The sequence below is a fragment of the Lytechinus pictus genome, chromosome 2 (genome assembly GCF_037042905.1).
Source record: "Lytechinus pictus isolate F3 Inbred chromosome 2, Lp3.0, whole genome shotgun sequence".
In the NCBI taxonomy this organism is placed as follows: domain Eukaryota; kingdom Metazoa; phylum Echinodermata; class Echinoidea; order Temnopleuroida; family Toxopneustidae; genus Lytechinus; species Lytechinus pictus.
In genome coordinates this window covers 19,657,041-19,680,876 of record NC_087246.1, presented here as the reverse complement: position 1 = coordinate 19,680,876, position 23,836 = coordinate 19,657,041, and the positions used below count along the sequence as shown (strand labels likewise).

The 23,836-nt window shown below is 35.1% G+C and overlaps 1 protein-coding gene across 1 annotated transcript in view; it reads left to right on the top strand.

Moving 5' to 3' along the window:
• Nucleotides 1-23,836, top strand: part of LOC135155947 (uncharacterized) — a 39,724-nt gene that overhangs the window by 11,841 nt on the left and 4,047 nt on the right. The window contains exons 5-12 of the mRNA XM_064106540.1: nt 9,472-9,598; nt 12,363-12,536; nt 16,831-16,914; nt 18,587-18,730; nt 19,529-19,635; nt 21,420-21,581; nt 22,309-22,400; nt 23,519-23,780. Coding sequence (XP_063962610.1) covers nt 9,472-9,598; nt 12,363-12,536; nt 16,831-16,914; nt 18,587-18,730; nt 19,529-19,635; nt 21,420-21,581; nt 22,309-22,400; nt 23,519-23,780 — 1,152 coding nt within the window. The remainder of the gene's footprint in view (nt 1-9,471; nt 9,599-12,362; nt 12,537-16,830; nt 16,915-18,586; nt 18,731-19,528; nt 19,636-21,419; nt 21,582-22,308; nt 22,401-23,518; nt 23,781-23,836) is intronic.

The window sequence follows — 23,836 nt, the reverse complement described above, 5'->3', positions numbered from 1 at the left end:
ACCAGTCTCAAGTTTATAATAAAATATTTTCCAAGACTATTCAGTATTGTACAATGCTTACTTAAAAGGGGGTTTTCAGGCTGAAAATAATATTATTTGAACAGATTGTCTGTATTAATGACTGTAAATCTAGTAGTACGCCTCTCTCTCACGGTGTACCGCAGGGTTCTGTGGGCGGGCCCACTTTGTTTTTGATTTACCTGATTAGTTTGGGACATATCTTACAACGCCATAATATCAATTATCATATCTATGCCGATGACATCCAACTCTATCTCTCCTTCAAACCAAACCAGGCTGATGCAACAAATGCAATCACCCTTCTTGAGAATTTTTTAGCTGACATTCACTCCTGGCTGGATAGTCATTCATTGAAATTGAATCTGTCCAAAACTGAGTTCCTTCTATTTGGTTCAAGGGCTCAACTTAGTAAGGTCAAGTTGTCATCGGTCTCTTTTTCGGGATGTACCATTAATGTGTCCCAGACGTGTCGTAACCTAGGGGTCATGTTAGATTGTGGAATGTCTATGTCAAATCAAATAACCACCATTTGTAGGTCTGTAAGGTATCAGCTCCATAATATTGGGTTCATCAGGAAATATTTGTCAAAATCTGCTACTGAAAAATTGGTTCATGCTCTGATTTCTTCACGACTTGATTTCGGGAATGCCTTACTTTACGATTTACCCAACACCCAGTTGTCTAAACTCCAAAAGCTCCAGAACGCTGCAGCACGTTTGGTCACCCTATCTAAAAAACATGTTCATATCACACCCATTCTGAAATCTCTTCATTGGTTAAAGGTTAACGATCGCATCATCTTCAAAATCCTTCTCCTTGTATTCCATGCAATTAATGGCTCTGCTCCACAGTACAATATTAATCTAATCAGCAAATACACTCCAGTCAGGTCCCTACGTTCATCCAACTCTGGTTCCCTAGTTATTCCTAAATCCATTTAGACATGGGGGGTTCGGGCTTTTGATCACGCTGGCCCTGTTCTCTGGAACGATCTTCCCCTGACAATCCGTGAATGCACGTCCATTGATATATTTAAACGTTACCTCAAGACTCGTCTATTCAATGCCTCTTACTCTTAATTGTTCCTGAATCTATTACTATTATATTTGTACTTTTTCTCTTTCTTTCTTTCTTCTTTCACTGCGCCTTGGGCACTCTACCGAGTGGATTTGGCGCATTAAAAATCACATATATTATTATTATTATTATAACAAAAAATCAAGCAAACAAAACAATGAAAGTTTGATCAAAATCTGACAAGGAATAACAAAGTTATGGTATTTTAAAGATTTGCATCATTCTGATGAAACAGTTCGAGGCATGTCTTCAGGAATATTTAATGAGCAAACTGATCATTACATATCCCAACTTGTTTTCATGTAATAACATAAGAAAAAGCAAAATGGGGATAAGACATCATCAGCCCACCTAATGAATATTCATGAGATGTGCAGATAATTATTTTCACAATATATTGCCAAACTCCAAAATTCAATATCTTTGCTACTTGTTCAGGTTTTGATGAAATTTTCAGAATTCTGCTTTGTGAATTTTACTCTATTCATTAAGATCTAAATAATTTTAGCCTGTATTACCCCTTTAATGTTGCTTGATGTATGCAAGCAAATGGGAGGCTGTATGAGCAACATGCATACTGTACCATCCAAAATGTGCCATTGCACTGCCGTGTGCGTGTGTAACACTGTTGAATGTTGATTTCCTCACTTACATATATCACCAATTTTGTGCATAGAACTGTATGAAATTAAGTGAATTTTTGAAATAGCTTTATTTCACATGTTTTTTAGGTAGTTTGAATCATTAAATAAAAATAAAAAATCAAAATTGACATTCATGTTTTTATACATGTATAGTTAAGGGTAAGTCCACCCCAACAAAAAAAATGGATTCAAATTAATAGATAAAAAACCAAGCAAGCATAATGATGAAAATTTCATGAAATTAGATAAAAAGTAAGAAAGTTATGACAGTTCAAAGTTTTTCTTATTTTCACGAAGCACTTTTATAAGCACAACACTGGTGATACATGTACATGTATATGCAAAAGAGACTGTCGATATTGTTACACTCTTTCTTTTGTATTTTATTGTATGAAATATAGATTATTTTAATTTTTGCAGATTTAAGAATATATAAGGAGCATCTTCTTTGTATTTTAATATATTGTAACATATGAAATTCCACATATTTGAGAATTCAAAGAGGAATAAAATCATATTCACATGTAAAATATCAAGATATTTCAATTTCATATAGGAAAATGCAACATAAATAGTGAGTGGGTAACATCATTGGCTCCATGTTTTGTGAAATTAACTGAAACTTAAAAATACCATAAATTTGGTATTTTACATCCAATTTCGAAGAAATTTTCAGCAGGTGTTGTGCCAGTTTAATTTTTGTGTTTTCATTATCATACATGTACAAATCAATTTTTTGTTGAGGCAGACTTATCCTTTAAGGATGTACTTCTCCAATAAGTGATATAATATTGGTGACCCGACAATTGCTCCGCTGACATCTGTTCCGCCGACAATTGCTACGCAAAATAAGACAATTGCTCCGCCGATGATTGCTCCGGACAATTGCTCTGCCGACAGTTGCTCCGTCGACACTTGCTCCGCCGATATGTGCTCCGTCGACACTTGCTCCACCGATATTTGCTCCGCCGATATTTGCTCCGCCGACATGTGCTCCGCCGACATCTGCTCCGCCGAAAATTGCTCCACCGACAATTGCTCCGCCGATAATTGCTCCGCCGACATCTGCTCCGAATATACGACAATTGCTCCGCGACAATTGCTCCGCCGATATTTGCTCCGCCGAAAATTGCTCCGATTATACGGCAATTGCTCCGCGACAATTGCTCCGCCAATATTTGCTCCGCCGAAAATTGCTCCGATTATACGGCAATTGCTCCGCGACAATTGCTCCGCCGATATTTGCTCCGCCGACATCTGCTCCGATTATACGACAATTGCATGAACATCTTATTTCTCCAAGTTGGTCTATGTTAAATGATAAGAAATTCATCCTGATACAAATTGTTTTGTCGTCGTTTTGTTCTTGTTATTCGTTAATGTTTTATTTATTTTATTCTCCCCCTATCATCACAGCTTTCTGCGTAAAAAAACAAAACAAATTGTTCTCCCTGCCGCTGCCACTTGACAAATTGTAACGGAGAAGGGGAATGACACACTTCCCATTGAAATTGTGAATCTGGATTTTTGTTCATATATTATTATCATTGGTTTCACTCCGGTCTTGAGCGGGGAGAGAATTTGGGGGGGGGGGGTGCTGGACACAATATCTCTTCTGCTTTCCAGCAACTTATACACCATACATTCGCGCAGGCTCTCTCTCTCTCTCTCTTTCTTGTTTTGTTCTTTCACGTTGTTTATTTTTATTGGTGACCGCTTGATTTATTGTATATTTATCAGTATTATAATTATTAATATTTTTATCAATAATTTTTATTTACGTCTTCGGCCTTATCTACCCTTGCACTTTTTTTCCTTCAATTTGTTTCAAACGAAAGTATGATCATCACTGGCGTACAGATGGGGGAGGGGCGTGCTAGGAGTTACGGATCCCCCCATTCTCCCTACCAATGAAAAAAAAAGAATAAAGGAAAGGAAAATAAATGTCATCCTTGTCTCGCCCCCTCCATTTTTTGTTGTTGGCTCATTACGCTACTGGTGAGTTACTATAAAACTAGACTTCGGTTGTATTTTTGTTCTATTCTGTGCAATAGCGACAATATAAATATATTATAATAAATGAATATATGTATGTATCTCTCTCATTACGTCTAAACAAATAATGTTATTTTTAAAAGACAATAATATATATACCAGCAATAATATAGTTACAAATTCATGAAACCCAATACGCATCTCACTGAATTTGTAATGCGAGCACAAAGCACGAGCTGTTATTGACATGGAAAGGGGACATTTATACGCCTTTTTTAATTGTAAACATGAAGCATATTTTTTTGGGGGGGGAGATATCTCGTAAAAGAAATGAGAGCACGATGCGTTAATTGAATATTTTTGATATGTTTACCAGAGTTACAATTCTATATATTTCTTTTTCTTTGTGTTATTTCTTTCGACAAACTGTAATTGAAGTATTGAAGAGTATATAGGCTGTTATGCCTGCTGATCATGATAGAATGTGGATTATTTTGCTGATTCATTAGATCTTAACATGTGTTCTTTAAATTTGGTAATTTGGGTACATGTTAGAAACACAGGCATTGTGCATTCAGATGCACATTGTGGAAATGAGATTCAGTATTCCTTGCAGCTAAGAAAGGTTTTGAAAATGACACTACTCTCAATTACATGTATACTGTGTCTATAGTTGCGAGTGTGTGAAAATGAAGGTGTTTGCAGTCATTAAAGTGTAGTTTTGGTTGGAAAACGTTAATAAAACTGTCGAGAACGTACAGTCTTCATGATTTTTCTTATCTCATGTTCTGATCAGTAAATCAAATAAAAAAAATGATAATGACAAGAACTTGTTAAGTTTATCCTTCTATTTCAATCCCATGAATAAACAGAAATCGCGATATTCAGAAATAATAAGTCATACACCTCCTTTTTTCCTCAAGCTCTCTCTCCCTCCCCCTCTTTCTCTCTCTCTCTCTCTCTTTCCCTCCATAACCCTTTTCACAATCATTTTTGTTTGATTTCCGCATAAGCAAAACGGCGACGACAATGATAATGATGGTGATGATGAAGATGCTGATAATGATGCTGATGATGATAATGGTGGTACAATTATAATGATAATAAGTACATGAACACACGTTTTCTTCTCATATAGTTCATTCTTGGAAAATACATAGGCGGCCATATACACATGAAGGTATATCATTTATAGAAGAAAATCTTGTTTGATTGATTTTTTTGTTGTTGAAACTACGTGTAAAATTATATCCCCCATCAACAACAAATTGTTACTTACATTATAACATCATAATGAATATAATTCGACTATTGGCGGACCATATTTAGATTTAGATTAAGATTTATTCATTTTCCGTTCACAAAGCACAACAAAATCAAAGTAACAATACATAGTCAAACTTAAAGTACAATATCAATCGGAATTATGCATAAGAATTAGAACGTATAAACAATGAGAACTAATGCGAACTAAAGTAACCTTGACTAATAACTATATAAAACAGAACATATGGATTTTATTTTTGGATTATTAAAAAAAAAAAAATTATCCTTTTTCTATCAGTGAAGAAAACAATCATGATCAACATAAAACAAAAAAGCAACTCACTACTATATACAGTATTATCATAATCTAAAAACCTATGGTGTGTATGACATGATGTGGATACCAGACTGAGAGCACTGTGTGTACGAGAGGATATGGAAACCAGAGTGGAGGGGTGTGCCGAGAAGGTGACACGACATGTAGCCTTTCACAAGTTGGTATTTTCTTGAATATTAAGTTTTACTTACTGAATGTCTTGGTCATGTTTGTGTGGCACAAAATTTGCCGACAGTAAACATTTTGCGTGACTACAGTACAGGTTTTCGACAAAATAAGGTGGGGTATACCGTTAAATTTCACCTGGAGCAAATGTCTCCACTTCGGAGCATATTTCGCCAGTCTGAGCGATTTTGACGCTAAGAATGGGGTATGTCTAACATGCATGATGTCTAATTTGTTTCTACTGTTATAACATGGAGCTATATGGTTATAATAATTACATGAAAACGCGTTCTTTTTTCCCATTTTAATCGCCAGGCACGTAATAAAACTTACACAAATGCTCCCCCCACCATGAATAAGCATTAAGAATATCTATCCCTCCTTTGTGCTTACCCCTTTTTTTCTATTTCTTTCTATATGCATGTATCAGGGGCCGCGGAGCCGGGGGGCTTTAGCCCCCCAATTTTCCAAAGCCGTGTACAAAAAACGTAAGAATGACCATATGATTGTGATTTTTAGCATGGACAGCCCCCCACTTTTGACTCAGCCCTCACTTTGAAAACCGTTCCGCGGCCCCTGTGTATGACATATAATATATCATGCAAGCATAGTTTAAGTTTACTTTGTAAATTCATGGAGCTATGCTCCATGGTAAATTGACGCCTTCAGCCTGTGCTACAATTGTTATGCGTATGAAAGTACGAATAAAAAAATAAATAAATAATTGTCGCATTATCGGAGCAATTTACGGCGGAGCAGAAGTCGGCGGAGCAATTATCGGTGGAGCAATTGTCGTATAATCGGAGCAATTTTCGGCGGAGCAAATATCGGCGAAGCAATTGTCGTATAATCGGAGCAGATGTCGGCGGAGCAGATGTCGGTGGAGCAGATGTCGGCGGAGCAAATATCGGCGGAGCAAATATCGGCGGAGCAAGTGTCGACGGAGCACATATCGGCGGAGCAAGTGTCGACGGAGCAACTGTCGGCGGAGCAACTGTCCGGAGCAATTGTCGGCGGAGCAGTTGTCGTATTTTGCGTAGCAATTGTCGGCGGAGCAAATGTCGGCGGAGCAATTGTCATGGAACCATAATATTTTCTGTTTTCTTCTGGAATTTGTCAAGGTGTGGGTGACCATTCATACAATAAACAAAGATTTCATAATACGGTACAACAGTTTACTTTTGTTTATTTATATTTACCCAATAGCTACATATGAAATTGTCGCATTAAAGTGCAGAATGTCTGTTCAAAGACACTGACTATAAGAAAAATAGAAATTTGTAATATGGCGTTGAAGACTTGAAGTAGTGAAATCAATGAAAAACAAGAACGACCACACAATCTGTACACTGTATATATCATACCAAATTATAGAGCACATGGGTTTAATTATCGTGGTTCATTGAGTGTTGCTCAGTTTCAAGTATATTTTGTTCACTCTGAAAGGATTGGAAGTATATATTACACATTCAATATTCATGTTTAATGTTTTCCAATTTTATAATTGCAATCTTATGATTCCCTCCTACCATTTGATGTTCCTTTAATCAAATGATTGATTATATCGTAAGCACCAGTATAATAATACAGTGCAATTAATGATGGCTGTTGAATCATGATGCATACACGTACACACAAGGCTGAACCATTTGTTATAATAATGATTTAGTTTAACAATCTTTTAATAATTTCTGCATTTTGATAGTTTGAAAAGACAGGCTGATGAAGTGAAACTTATGTGCCATTTTAAGTTGCATAAATATTCCATGTGTATGGGACATGATGATTTATTTCAAGAAAAGATTAGGATTTCTCTTGAGAGCAAATATTTGATATTTATATTGTAAAATTTTGTGAAAAGAATGTGCATGTACCTTACTTAAATACATTTGTGCACTTTACACCTAAAAATAATGTATTGCAATACATCAAGTATCACTGACAAGTCTTAGGTCGCATGATCAAATGTCATTTATTGTCAATGAATGTAGTATTGTATCATTATATGAATTGTGTTTTTTTGTGACTAATTATTTTATAATGGTTTTCAAAGTCAGCACTGCTGCTATATTGAATCGCGACGCAGCCTGCAGGTGAGACTGCCAGAGGCGCTCCACTTGTTCAGGATATGAAGCTCTTACTAGTATTAACATTTATTAACAGTGCTTTGTCCATGTGTTTGGATATGATATTGCACGTAAGGCCTGTTTTATGTTTCTATGACAACCAATGACAACTTTTAATCATTTTCATGAAAGTTAATTGATTTTTCTTTAATATGTAAACAGCGTTGCATGTAACTTCATCCTATTTAGCACTCAAGGTAATTTCAGTTGCCTAAATTGCCATATTGGTTTTTTTTGACACGTGATAGGTTTAGAAATAAGATTTTTTAAAACCAAAGATGGGTGGAATGGATTCAAGCAAACTACAGTTTTGGTAGGCCCTTTAAATGAATGAACACAGTGGCCCTTATTCTGAAGTCAGATTTAATTAAAACTCTGGTCTAAAGTTGTCGTTTAACTATGGATAGCCAATTGTGACATAAAGCTCTATTAACAGTAGAGTTTCAATGAAGCAGCTCATTTGATTCCCAAATCATGATTAACTGTCTGGCAAGGAAAAATAAGATAATTGTCTTCACCATGAAAGGATTAGGAAAGAGCACAGTAAACATAATAAACATACCATGAGAACAAATTTTGACATGTGTGGCTTCCCAAAATTTTAGACCACAGTCTAAATTAAACCCGGTTTCAGAATACGGGCCAGTTTCTGTGTGATTTTTTTTTTGCTAGTGAATTGCAAGAAAAGGGAAAAATTAAGATTTTTCCCCTTTTGACTTTGAGATAAATGAAAAATATCCGCATCCAGAAAATCGTAAAGAAGGGGCCATTTCAGGCATCTACATGTAAGTATAGGAAAGGGTTGCTTTTTCAGCACAATTATCAGGCAATTACCCCAGATAAATTACATTTGTTTAATATTTGGAAAATTATTCATGGATTTTTGAGTATCTTATTTTGCCTCTTTTGGGTTGTTTATAGTACAATTTCTTGTTTGAGATGAGGACACTTTTGATACATGTAGGTATTTCACTCTCTACATGCCACTTTTATTCTCTAGGGCATTATCGACATGGTTTGTTCACTGAATGCTTTCAGACATGCACATGTAGTGTATCATGGTGAACCTATGTTTCATTTTTAGAAAGTAAATGATTTGAAGAGATGGTATTTTTTGTCTATTATGAAGAGAGAATTTAACTGCTAGTCTACATGTATGGAAATAACAATTAAGCCATCATTTTCCCCGATGGCAAGCAGACATTGATGATATGTTTGGCCTACATGGAGATAATATACTATACAATGTATTTGAAGGACGTGATGATGTTCTGGTAAAAAAAAATACGATTGGTGCTCTTATTCTCAATGCTATGACTTCTCAGCTACTGTATAGGTTTTTATTGAGATGAGCTACTATTACCACCTAGATTGAGGGGAGGGAGAGGAAGGGGGGGGGGGTGGATAGCAATGAAGAGAAAAGATGTGTTGGGGAAGGGGGGTGGATATGAGATACAATTTTTTATGATCAGTGGCATGATGAGGCAAACAATTTGAGTCCTGAGGCTGAGGCAAACATGGAAAACGTGAAAAAATTTTGACCTTTTTAGAAAAATATATATGATTTATAGATTTTATCATATATCACTTTTTTCTTTCCTTTTTTTTCTTCTTTTTTTTTACATATTTTTTTCTTGGTTGTATATTTTATTTTATTTTATTTATTTATTTACTTATTCATTTATTCCTTTATTTATTATTATTATTTTTTTTTTGGGGGGGGGGGGGGATGGGGGCGGGTAGAGCCCCAAAGCCTCCCCCATCTGTATGCCAGTGTTTCTAATTACTGCTTGACTCTAAAAAATATCACATTAACCTATTTTCAATTATATTTTTACAGAGCAGAGCTACCTTCTTGCTGTATATTGGGAGCGGTGTTCCCCTTGCCAGACGATGAGCCAAGCTGTCTTCACAGAGTATATGTGTGAGAAGGGACTTCCATCAGCCTCATGTCCACATCTGTTCAGGTAAATTTTGAGTTTTTAATAATGCAGGTTGTGGGAGGGGGAGGAGAAGGGATGGAGGAGAAGGGGGAGAAGCAGAAGAATGAAGATAAAGAGAATGAAAAGGATAAGGGCATGAGGAAGGAGGAGGAGATGGAGAAAAAATGGAGCGGTAGGAAAAAGAAAATTAGATGAGGAGGAGGAGGGGAAATGAGATTTTAAAAAAAGTAGGGAAGTGATATAAAAGAAAATAATGATGATGATTTTATTGATGATGATAATGATGAAAGAGAACAAGGAAGAGAAGAAAAATGAGAAGCAGAGGAGGAAGAGGAGAAGGAGAAGAAGAATGTTAATGAGGAGGGAGAATAGCAAGAAAAAAAAATGAGGAAAGGAGGAGTAGAAGAAGAAGAGGAACAAAGGAATGAAAGACAGGGTGGGAGAAGGGGGAAAATGGTAATTTTTATATCATTCAACATTTAATAATCATGTAAAGTTTAACTTCAGTCAACTATATTGAAGAAAATAAATTGTTTATGTCACTGTGGGTTTAAATCTTCCCTTCCTAATACGTTTTCTTTTTTTTTTAATCCAGGCTAGGAGTATTTCTCGATACATCTCACTGAAAATATCCAATATAAATTGTCAATATTTTTTCTTTGCATGATGAGAATAGTGGTGGTAAAAAAGAATAATGAACTGGAAAACTTCATTAAATTCACATCATATTCCCGAACATAGGAAAGTAATCAAATAATGAAAGTTAATACATATAGATCTAGGGAAGTGAACCAAATGTTTTGTAGATTTTTCTTTTATTTTTTTATCAAAATACTGAGAAGAAAAAGATTTTCTTTCAGAGAATACAAAAGCACATATGCAGCCATGTGAACATATAATCAAATTACCATGGCAACCAGTGAAACGTCATGAAGAAACCAATGCAAGTAAAAAGAACTAGTAGGTAAAAAGCATTGAATGCTTTATGATAAAATGAGGGACCTTGGAAATGGAATACACTGTAAAAAGAGAGATTTCTTGCATTGCTTGTTTTTTTAAATCATCACCAATGGAAGTGTACAGATATAATTCAGGCGTGTGAGTACACTTTAATAAAGCAAAGAGTTACCACGCAGCAGACGCAGCAGTCTCAGTGAAATACTTCAGTTTCGTCTAAAGAGGATGAAGAATTGAGTGAAAGTACAAACACAGTAACCATGGCAACATTTGTTCTCATGATTCGGATACTGAAGGATAAATATTATACTTGTTCTTTTCTCTCTTGCTCTTTTGTCCTCTTTGCTTTATCGTGTGAATATCTTCACTAGAGGGTATGACAAATGCAATAAATGTTGCACTAATTTTTTTTTTTAATTCAGAGATGGGTTGTTGATTTGTGCTGGGTGGATGTGGTTGGGATCAGAATGGTTACAAGAATAAGTTATATCTCCACAATGGAAGGGAGAAGAACCTATGATGAAAAAAATCAGGATGTTGAAGAGGTAACAGGTTGAAGCAAAGCAGAGCAAAAATTTAAATGATACTACAATGTTAAAATAGTATTTAATGATTTAAAATACAAATGTAGGCATGGTGGTTTATCTTTAAGAGTTTAAGTTCCCCCTTCCTAATTGATACTGAATAAAAGACTTGATCCACTTGTGTTAGATGAATTGACAGTCTGTATGATGTATGAGAATAGTTTTGAAATTCTGCAAATGTACTATTCATTTCTCTCTTTTAGTTTCTCAATGAATGGATAATGTTAGTCAAATTAACGTGACACGATCTGCCTTTATATTATTCTGTCAGTCATGCTGTTGTATAATTCATAAGGCAGATTGCTTCCTGACCATGCTACAAACTGAGTTCTAATCTCAGCTCCTATATTTTATTTTTTCTCTCTGAGACATGACAGAATCGATATTCTGGTGGATGTCATAACATTTGTCATAAAAATTGTCATAAACTTATCTCTTATCTTTAGCAAGCCAAAAATATATGGTTAATAAATGTGCAGAATTCTATTATACAAGCAAAAAATATGATAAAGTTTATGTCAGGGTCTTGTATTCATTAATTTTGACAGATTGATTGATTGATTTATTTGTTTATTTATTTATTTATTTACTTATTCATTTATTTATTTTGTTTATATAGGTGTTCTTCCATAAGACCCTGCTTGGTAACAATAAAACAAATAACAGCAAAACAAGACTTAATGCACATGTACACTGCATATAGACATGATTTCAAGATTAATTAAATGGTATCCTCATGAATTATGTATAAGTTCATTGGATAATTATCCTTGACCATTTGAATCAAATTTGTGAAATGAATTTGGAATTTAGATACATGTAGAAAGTGTATTAAAAATAACATAGAATAAAACAAAAGTAAATTAGAAAAATAAATAAAAACCACATCATCCAAATGAGAGAAAAAATAATGACAAGACACATGATACCAATGATTTCTAAGCATATTTATGTCTGGGCCCCATCTAACAAAGAGTTGTGATTGTACCAGTCAAGCTCAACTCTATGGAAATCCATCATTGTCATAATTTTCATACAGGAAATTTGCACAGTGTCCTTGGAAAACAAAGAGGGGCACACTAAATTGTTAAGAAAACAGTGAACGTATGAGTACAGATCATATTTAGAAAATCATTTCGAACAAACATGCATTTTAGATGTTGACGTTGGTGGCTTTCCATAGTTGTGGTTGATCAGATCAATCACAACTCTTTGTAAGACGGGACCCTTATCTTCACATGCAATAGGGCTTTTGATTCTAAGAGACAAGGGTACCTTGACCCAGAGGACTTCATCAACGGTCTTGCGGCTATGCAACCCTCGGCGCCTCATGGAGGTCTTCCTGCAGAATTAAGATGTCGCTATATCTTCAGATACTATGACCAAAACAAGGATGGAAAGATGGAGTTCTCAGGTTTCAAGTAAGACATTTTACCCCCTATTTTAATAAATCGGTGGTACGCCCCTGGTCTGCTTGTGGACTGCTCTTTGATGTTAAATTTCAAATAAGTGTTTTGCTTGTGCCATGTAGTTTGGACAGGTGTGGACCTTTTATTACTAAAGTGAGCAGCAGAAATTCCTAGTAGAAAGTATTGTACTAGTAGGTAATGAGATAGTGTACCAAGCTTTTGACCTTTTCCTATTGCAGTCTACTTCTTATTTCCTAGCTGGAGCTATCGTTTCCTGTGCATTTCTGTCATCTCTTTTTTATTCTCTTTCATTCAGTCAATTGATCAATCTGTTGTGTCTTTTTCTCTTTTTCCCTTTTATTCCCCTCTCTCACATGGTATTTGCATTTGCTCCACCACTCCCATTTTATTCACTTTTCGCTCTTTTTTTAAAACAAAAGATTTATAACAATTTATTTATGTTTATCATGTTTTTTTATGAATATTAATATTAGCATTATTCAAAAGGAAAACAAAATAAAAGTGTGTAGATTTCAGGATTTCATGCTCTTTATTTGATTTTCCTTTGAATTATGAGCTAGTCCACACATGACCTACATATTGTGATACATGATTAATTTTGCTTGAATGCCTTTATGTGTAAATATCAAATACCCCCCTCCCCCACAAAAAAAACAAACAAACAAACAAATGAGCCAACCCAAACCCACAAAAACAACTTAGATGATATTAACTTTGGAAATATGTGACAGATTCATATTTCCATCAGTTTTGTGTCATGACATTTTTAGAGCTTCTAAAAAAAATCAATACTGCTACCTTAGAGTTTGCCTGCATACAGCTACAATAGCTAGCCAGAATTTGTTTCAATATGCATGCAGTTGGTGGAAAAAAAGTATGATTTGATTACACATTGAAAATGCAAATACCAGGAGAACGGTGCTGAGTGTAGAAAGATATTTATAGAAATTTATTCAGGGATTGTTGCCTAATTGTGTCTCTTGGTGATGGTGCGATATTTCAGATTAAAAAAAAATGTAGGTGTATTTATGGTTTTTGATCTTTGATGTAGATAGTCACTGCTGTTTTAGACTCAATCTATCAATTATGATTTCACAATGGTTTCTTATTTCCTCTCTGTCATTCCTATTCTCTTCTCCCCCTTGCTCTTTCTATTTTTCTTTCTGTTTCTATTTCTTTTTCTCTTTCTTTGAAAAGTTTCCCCATTTTATTCATCATTTTGTTTCTCATTTTCTCTTCCTTTCTATTTTAATTCAATTCTGTTTCTCATTCTATTCATCTTAATCTTTTATTGTTTCTCTTTCCCTTTTTCTTCTCATTCTCAATCTTATTTATTATTTTTTTTTTGTATTTCTTTCTGATACTATTTTTCCTGTCTTCCATTTTCCATTTTTTTTCTTTCCCTTTCTTAATCATTCCTTTTTCACTTTATCTTTCCCTTTCTCTTTTCATAATTTCTAGTTTCTGCCCCATCCTCCCCTCTCTCTCTGACTTATATCTTACTATGTTTGCCTCTGTTTCTGAAAACTATATTCAAAATGTATTTTCAAAATTAGTATAAAAAAAAAGAACAACAAATACCCTTTCAAAACAAAACAGACATATTGCATCAAACAATGGCAAACAAATGGAAAAAAACCTCATAAATCAAGAAGTAGATGGATGATACCAGAAATTTTTTAATCAAAATTGATAGGTTTTGTCTCCTGCAACATATTGTATAGTTTGAATTCAGTAGCTTACAATTTCTCTTTGGATGTATTATCTTTTCTTTACTTTAAATTCTAATACATGTATTTGGTGTTTACGTACATTAAATGGTACATTTGCACAACCGTATTTTAGAAAACATAAATGTAATGTCTTTGACAGATATATGGCGCTATACAAATGCTGTGCATCATCTTCATCATCATCGTTATATATGTTGGGTCAGCAAATGCACATTTAAACACTTTGAAAAGACCTTTACCTATTAAAACAACAGTCGCAAAATAAGGGATGCGATGAAGTGACACACATTTTTAATTACCATTTGAATATTATTGAAAACAAGATGTATATGTACTATAACTCTCATCTTACACCAACTTTCATTTCCTATATACAGTCAATATTTACATATTTTAAACTTCTTTTCATACAAGTACTTTACAACTACCGCAATGTGACAGTCAGTGACACACCTGCATTAACCCCCAAACCAATACACATTTACATGTATAGTATTTCATATCAATAATGTAAACTGTTAACAGCCTGATGTATTTACACCTGTACCTAAATAAGTATTTGAAAAGGGTTTGTAGCATGACACAAATTTACCTGGTTTGTATCAGCAGACGGACGGGCTAATTCCCACTTCAGCTAATATATGGTCTAACTGACATATTGCATGATGGTTTAATTTTCACTTTGGATACATATTATTTTGCACTTTGTTAAATTAAAATTTGTTCCATAAACAGTTGGTCTAATCATATAGAAAAAGTGGTATACAAAGTGGATATTATAGCAATATTGACTGGCCTTGGGGCGATAGGACATATATTGCCCAAACTAGATTTATATCGCCCGAGTCGTTGACGAGGGTGATATCACTTTAGTGAGGGCGATATATGTCCTTTCGCCCCCAGGCCAGTCAATATTGCTATTATTAACCAAATCAGACATCTAGAGCAAAAATCGTTAGAATTCAGATATTTTAGAGTTTAAGAATGGGAATCTATTTCTGTCATGTTGAAAAGACTGGGCCTCTGAACTTTACCATTGTGATGTAATTGAAATGATGCGTCCCCGGTACCCAGCACTGTCTCAACTTGATTAACATTGTGACGTATAGCACTGCGCGAATCAAGGACGCATACAAAAACGCTTAGAATATGCAGATGTTAGCTCTCTGCTTTATTGCCCGCTACATTTCCATGCATTTTCTCAGACTTTCCTGAGCGGGCAATAAATTTGTCCGTAGTTAAACAAGTGGAAACTTATTGACCGACCACTTGATCACAGTCTTAAGCAGGCAACAATGTATTAAAGTTGCCCTGCTCAGATCTCTGATACGGTTAATAATAGATGATAATCTTGTATAGAATATGGGCTTTAGACCAAGAGGATATTTGTCGAACATACCCTTTGTTTCTAATTATATCTACGTTTTGTAATCATGCTTTCAATCTTGATTCAGGTTGCCATTTAAAATTTTGAAATAGACATTGAACACACCCTAAGTGATGTTAGACCAAGAGGAAATTAGACAAAATGGTAAATGGGCTAAATGCAGGGCAGGAAATAATTTTTAATTTTTTAGGGGCTTTCTTTTTTCCACATTTTGGGGCAAATTCTTTCATTTTGAGGGCTACTTTTTGCAGTAAAAGCAATTATTATTCTGCCATAGTTAGAATATTGATTTTTGATAATCTTGAATATTTTGTGTGTGACAGATCTTGGGGCGACTCTAGAAAGCATGGTCACCCCAAAGCATCAGTTTTTAGGGAATTTTGGTTGTCATGAGGGAAAAATCATCCGTCGCCCTCATGTATTTCTCATTAGATTAGCTTAAATGTTTCATAGACAAAGTGGTAATGTAGACCAACTAGGATTAGACCATGTGGGATGAAAGCAAACAAAAAGTAGACCAGGGGTCCGTTTCATAAAACTTGTTACAATAACAACTTTGCAATAACAGTTAAAAGCTACTGAAATCCTTTTTTATGATTGGCTGATGGTAAATTTGTTATAGAAATTGTGCATTTGTTACTATAACAAGTCTTTATGAAACAGAACCCAAGTGAGTGGAGGCCAAGTGGCAATGTACCCTTTAACTCCAGTATGGGGCTCAATGAGGTATGAACATTTTGTCAACATCAGGGAAAGCAATTGATGAAACAGTAATTTTCAGTGACAGCTGTTATAAGCTACTAAAATCATTGTATCTGATTGGCTCAGAAGAAATTGGTCACTGAAAATGACTATTCAAAACACTCCATACTGAAAATGACTATTCAAAACACTCTCCATCATTACTTGTCTGCATGTTAGAAAAATTTGTCCATATTAGGAAACTGTTTTATGAAACAAATAGGCCTAGTGAGTTTCACTGACAGCTGTCATAAACTACTAAAATTGTTGCATCTGATTGGCTTGGAACAGATAAGTCACTGAAAATGACTATGTGAAATCTCTGGAGATAAACTGAATCATTAAAAAAACTTTGAAAGTATGAATGAGGTATTGGACCACTTTAAATCTTGTAATCTATGACTTCTCTGCATTTTATTTTCAGACAAATGGTTTCTGATATAAGAAAAATCAAAGGTCAGCCCATTGACCCTAAGACGCTCCAGAAAGAAGCAGAGACTCTCGCAAAGTAAGTATTCCTTGACTTGCTATTAAACTCTCAAAAGTTTTGGTTAATCTCCCGGAAAGTGTTGGCAACTGTTTCTGTTGATTTATTACTATGAATGTGTATGTCCTAAAACTGGTATCTTGTGGAAAGTATGAAATAAAAACATGTGTTAATTAATGGAATTTTGTGATTTTACATTATAATATGATACATTTTGTTTGCAATCTCAATAAAAATAAATGCATATTTTTTCTTTTTGCTATTTATAAAACCACTTTTAACAAGCAGGGTGGCAATTTTCTGTCCGTAATCTTTGTGTAGCTTCTTCAACTCACTAAATTTGTCTGCTAAGTTCAAAAGGGCTTTTTAAAAAGACAAAACATTGCCGAGAGATCTCCCAAGTATCGTTCAAATATAAAGTTACAATTTTTACTTCGAATCAAGGAATGACCAAAGTTTCAATGATCACTGCAGATTAGATGAGGTAATTCATATAACTGAGGAATGGAGAAAATAGAAGAATCAAGGAATATAGTAGAGAAAATAGGACTAAGAAAGGAAGATGAAGACGAGAAATGTGACAATGTTGGCTTATCGACTCTCTGTAAGCAAACCTTTTACAGCAAATTAAGTGCTTATTCCTAGACATAATAATGAAAAAAAAGGTAATTAAAAGTTTTACCTTTTCCTTATTAGGTACTTTGGTAGATATTCTGAACGCATTGTTTTTAAAGCACGTATGGGGGAAGCTCCTGGTTATCTATCAGACATAATCAGTAATTATATTCATATGGGCAATACTAGATTCCTTAGATGACATGCTGACCAATACCTCCTTAAACACTGAAGAAGTTTTAGTTCATATGGTGATAAAGCATTTGCTAATTTTGTGCCTAAATTATGGAATAAACTGCCTCTAACACTAAGATCTGCTGACAAGTTAAAAACTTTTAAATCTCTGCTTAAAACACATTTATTTGCTCATTGAATTTTTTTCTCCTTATGATTTTTTTGGTGTAACTATTGGTTTAAATATTTATGTTTAGTTCTCTCGTAAGTTAGTTTTTTGTTAGGGTTTAGCTTAGGCCTGGTGTTTTTAGAGCCCTTGTGAGTTATGAACCTGCCGGGTTGCCTTCTGGGCAAGTTCCTTAAACTGCGGGTGAACAGGGCATTAAGATCAGGCACCAGTCCCTGTAGATAGATATTTTTAAAGTGCTGTTTGATGTAATTTCCATTATTAGTATTATTAGTTATTCATTGTAAAGCGCTTTGATCATATTTTTGGTAAAGCGCTATATAAGTTACTGTTATGTATGTATGTATGTATGTATGTATATCACTCTTCTTTTTAGTGGATACTATGCAGTTTAAAGAATCAGTAACAATGAAACAGAATATTTTGTGTATACATCTTCTATGAAGGTATCTGCAGACAATTTGTAAAGATTGTGAAGCTTGCCATACATAGCAACTATGTCTGCTGACTGGATTCCAAGCATTGTGATTCATTCATGAATATTTACATGATAATGAGGTACCGTGTGTTGTCATAAGGCCAGAAAAATGCATAGATTTGAATAGAATGCTAAAGAGATTTTTTTTACTTTTTTGGCCAACAACAATGGACCAGCATTGCCTCATGACATGCCAGTTCATTTTTTCTCATGGATCTTTTTCTACATACTTTTACCAGAGTTTTTGGGAGCGAGTGTAAAGTTTCACTCACCCTGATGGACTTCTTGAATGCTGTAGGCCAGCTCAAGTTTCGCGGAACTTCAGCCCTGTTCCGACTTCCTCAGTCAAGTATACCAGATAAGTGGGGCAATGCAAATGATGAGTAAGTATTCCCTGTACAATGCTCTGCCTAACCTATTGGATGAAATGACCCACTCATCCATTGTACAGAGTTATGATATAACCTTATTCTCTGTTAGGACTCCCCATTACAGCTATTCATCTTATAACTTGGCTCTATAGTTAATTGAATTATTTTAATTGTTTTTTTTTTCTAAATTGAAAAGAGATATTGTTTGGTTCCAATTCAGTCCAACTTTACTTTCTACCAAAAGAGGGCCCACACAAAAATATGCTCAAAATTAAAATTTTGTAGCGCTCTATTGAATAAATAAAAAGATTCCAAAGTTTATAATAAAAAAATTATTAGCTGAATGGTACTGAGTATTTTTGGTTACAAAAGTGATATTTTTAAGAGTTTTTTTTTTAAACGTGTGTTGTATGTTGCATAGCTCTGCATGTAGATTCACCACACACGTTGATTGCACTGTGCAAGTGATATAAGCCCCTACGACTCATCTTGCTCTTTCTCCCATTCATCATCATGTCTCCTGGGTATGACGAGGAGACCTGTTCCATTTATTATTTACCTTCTCTATCTTTCTCATATCATCAGGGGCCTGTTTCACAAAGGACTTGCCACTCTTGTAACTTTGCCATTATGGCAACTACCATGGTAACAGGGCTCAGCAGTCTATCATAATCAAGTTTTCCATGGTAGTTGCCATAATGGCAAAGTTACAACAGTTGCAAGTCCTTTATGAAACGGGCCCCAGGTCTCCTTAGTACGAATAGTTTTTTCCCCCTTTTATTATTCATCTTTTCTTTCACGTATCATCAGGTCTCCTGAATCTGGTGAGGAGTGTAGCAGTGAAAAGAGTCAATCAACAAAGAGACAAAAGAGAACCCACAGTGTTACCATGAGGTTTGGTAGCCAGCCAAGTGATTGTAAGTATAGGGGAAGGCGGGGTAAGTTGAGCATGGGGGCAAGTTGAGCCACCACCCCCAGGCTAACAATGAATGAGTCAGACATTGTGGTGGTGTCATTTATTGATGACCCATTGCATAACCCTCAACCCCACCACATTGTTTTCAACTTTGAAACAAAAAGTACTTTTTTAGAGGGAAAAATACAAATTTCAGTCAAAAAAGTAAAAAAGGGTTTGAAATAGATAAGTGCTTTTTACCCACACACGTCTTTAAATATATTATAGAAATAAGAACAATATTGTTAGTCCAGGTATGGATTCTCACTCTTGTCATAGTCTTTTACATGATGGATGCATAAGAAATGTATGGATGTGAAAATATCGCAAAAAGTTCGGACGGGGCTAATTTAAGCCAACCAACATGGGGCAAGTTGTGCCATGGTAACTCTTATGGTAATATATAATAAAAAAATTAAAAAACATAAAAAGCCATTGATATGCAGACAGAAAGGAGCAAATTCACATGACAGTTCTTTTACTGTTAGAAGATGTTAGTATTTATAGAGAATTAGCAAGTGAAAAGACTTTAAATGAAAAATTGACATCCTGGTTCTCCCGCATACATTTTGTACATAGTTTTTGTGGCTCAACTTACCCCAGACGGTGGCACAACTTACCCCACAGATGGGGCAAGTTGAGCCATTTGACATCAGTTTTTTCAAAGGTCACAATGATTTTCAGTGTGGTGGTAGAAAGATATATATATAGGTGAAAAATATTTCCCAAGAATCAAATTTAAAGGCAAGGTACTTATTTCTACAATATTATTAGTCATATCAATTCTAACATGCAAAATGCAAAAAGTGTCACAACTTACCCCGCCTTCCCCTATCATTCAGGACAATAAACTATTTGAAGCAACATTATAATTTTCATTTCATTGCCATATTTTTCCTTGTAAGGTTTATGTAGGACCTATTAGATATGTAGGCCAAGATTGAGACTGTCTTCAGAACTCTGAAATTTGACAGCGAACACTGCATAAACATATCATTACCCTTTTTCCATTCTAAAATGTTGGGCACCTATATTACAAGAAGGCAAGAGGTCCCATCTTTATCAATAGTCTGATTAATTGAAATGCAATGCATGTTTTGTATATTTTGATTGCTTTTGTGATGAATAAATGTGCAAAGATAAAAAAGGTCAATTTTTTCCCGTCTTTGGTACGACTAGACTTTGGATTGAACCCATGAGCTCCCATTCATGAGGCAGGCACTCTACCACCGAGCCACCATGCTCCGTGGTTGAAATTGCCAATATTAGGATTTTAGGGATTATTTTCCTCAAAAGATAATGGATGTAATATGAGTGGGCTCAGTGTGCATGTAATATGTTTTATTAAAGGCCTGGTCCCACTGGTTGATGGACACAAAACATATTTGTAACGGATACAGCGGACAAGCAGAATTTTGGGGTGGTTCCATCTGTTTTCATCCGCCCCAGACAATGGACAAAATGGGCGAACAATGAAATCACAGTGGACGGATGCCTGATGGATATAGAGCGTATGAAACACTTATGCAAAGAATGCACAGGCGATACATAGCGTTTCCAATGGATGGCAAGATTCTTTTTCATTTTACTTCCTCTCTGCATCCGCAAGTGCAGTGGGACCAAGCCTTTATACTCATCCTATGTGGTTTGTCACTAAGAAGGTTTTCCAAGAAGTATGACTTCTCAGTGTTTTGTGAAAAGGTTCCTGATTGAGAACTTAACATTTCATTTTCATTCACCTTGCAGCTTGTACATCTGGTGAAAGTGAGAGCGATTCTGTTGCTGCCATCTTCAAATCTCCAGAGATCAAAAGGTCAATAGGTCAAGAGTATGAGCTTGCGACCCATGCTGTCAAGGTCAAGAGGAGCGGGACTCTTGCAGATGTCAGAACTTTGTGGGAATTGGCGGGTACATGTATAAAATCATTATGATTGATCAGTATGTATTTAGTGCCTTTCTGAAATGACTTTTGAAGTCTATATTTTACCAATGTCTCAATTTGTTGACGTCTCTGCTACAATTAAAAGGCTTATGCTTTTACCTGGGTGCAACTTCCAGGAAAATAATCAGAGACATCCTCAAGTTATATGTCAAAAAATTTGCTTGGAAGTTGTGGAAACATCACGGCGAGATCTCTGAGACTTCTCCTGACAGTCTAAAAATAAATCAACTATGTTTAAATTCCTTACAACTACTCAGATACTTTGTAATGTTTAGGGGAAATCTAGTGACAAACTAGCCAAACTAGTTTCAGATGCCTCGTTTATAGCCACAAATATTTTAGAATATGAAAAGTGTAGATAGGGAATGCTCCCTGAGACTCGATAAGTACTTTACTCAAGTAAACAAAAAATTCATTGAATTTTGATAATTATTCATCCTGCTATATCGAATCCTGTAATGCGGGTGAGACCGCCAGAGGCATTCCACTTGTTATACAAACTTCCGCCTCCTAAATCTTTTTATTATTTCTCTTCTTCTGCACTTCTCTATATTCTTCTTTTTCTTCCTCCATTCCCAGTATTCTTATTGATGACAATGGCTTATTATCATATTGATATTATTGTTATGTCATTGTCATCTTTATTGTCAGTGTTGTTGTTGCCATTATTATTGTTCTAAATGTCATAACTAGATACTGGAGCTGTATCAAACAGTGTAGGTCCTCATCTTGATGGGGATAAGAACAGGATGCAGCGGATTTCATCAGTCGACTCATTTAATCAGGTTCAACTTTCTTCTATGTATGAAAAATGTGTAGGATTTCAGATAACATCATTTCAGATAACATTGAAATGAATGTGCCAATTCAAAGGCCTGTATTCTTGAAAGAGGTTTCTCTTGTACCATTTTACAAAACCATGGTTATGCAGATTTCTTGTATTTATGCTTCTCTTAATAACGCCCTTTGCCTGAAGTGTGCAATTAATTTGACTTTTCTTAGTGTACGCGATGAAATAAGTGTAATTATGTACAAAAATCTGCATAGTTCATGGTTTTGTACCATGGTACAATGGAAACCTCTTTGGCAAATACGAGCCAAATAGAGGGATAAAAATCTTTAGATTTAAAGATTTTTGCTATAGAGTATAAAATATTTACTCAAGTTATTTTATTCAATTTGATTTATATATGTATTACAAAGTGCAAACATATAAAAGAAGTGTATGTAAAGCATGAAAGATGAGGTTTCTATGAACTGCTTCCCCCTCAATTGATTTGTGAAAGAAGAAAACAACCCTGTCAACCCCATAAAAATATGGTCAGACATTATGAACCCATAACAGTATATAAATTTTGTATGAAGTCATGAAGTGATATGGAGTGATTATGCGATGCATTTACTGAGGATTATAAAAGTTGTTGAATATTTGATAGATCTGCCACAAAAATTGAAAGAATTTAAATAAATAGTAATTTTGGTCATTCCATGAATATGATTGAAACCCCCCTAAAACGTTTGAATAGTGAAGTGTAGAAAGCTTCTGTGGCTCGTATACTGAAGTCCAGGTCAACTAAGGCCTTGGTCTAACTCAGCAAAAAAATTATGGGAATCCAAAGGTGTAAACATTAATTTATAATATATGCTTCATGTTTTTATTTTGATTTGCTCTTTCCTTATGTTTCAACGGTGAAGGAAATTACTCTTTATTCGCGGACAATTATGGATGATTCAAGTATCCAAGAAGCTGGTAAATTGGAACCTGTATTGTAAGATTCTTGTCACAATTAGCTTTCCATAGTTAAACGACAACATTAGACCAGAGTTTAAATTAAATCAGAGTTCAGAAATATGGGCCATTATGTATACTCATAAACAAGTCTTCTTATTTTTTATTCCTCAGAGATCCCACCCCAATGAGATGCTTACCGGCCTACGTTACTTCGAGCGGTCCATCAAAAGTAGTCCCGTCATTGATGGTGGTGGTGATGGGGGGACCAACGCGGGTGGGGCATCCCCCGTCAAGGCCAAGGATCACTTCAGTTGGGGGACAGTGGAGATGCTCTCCCTTGCCAAGTGTCTGCTAGCTCTCTGCCGGGAAGCTCAGAGAGTATTAGCCAATGAATCAAGATTGATTAAACTCAGTGCACCAACGTATATATTAGGTATGTTATGGCCTATTATGTTGACGGCCTGTCTGTATCTGTACTGCAGATTTTCT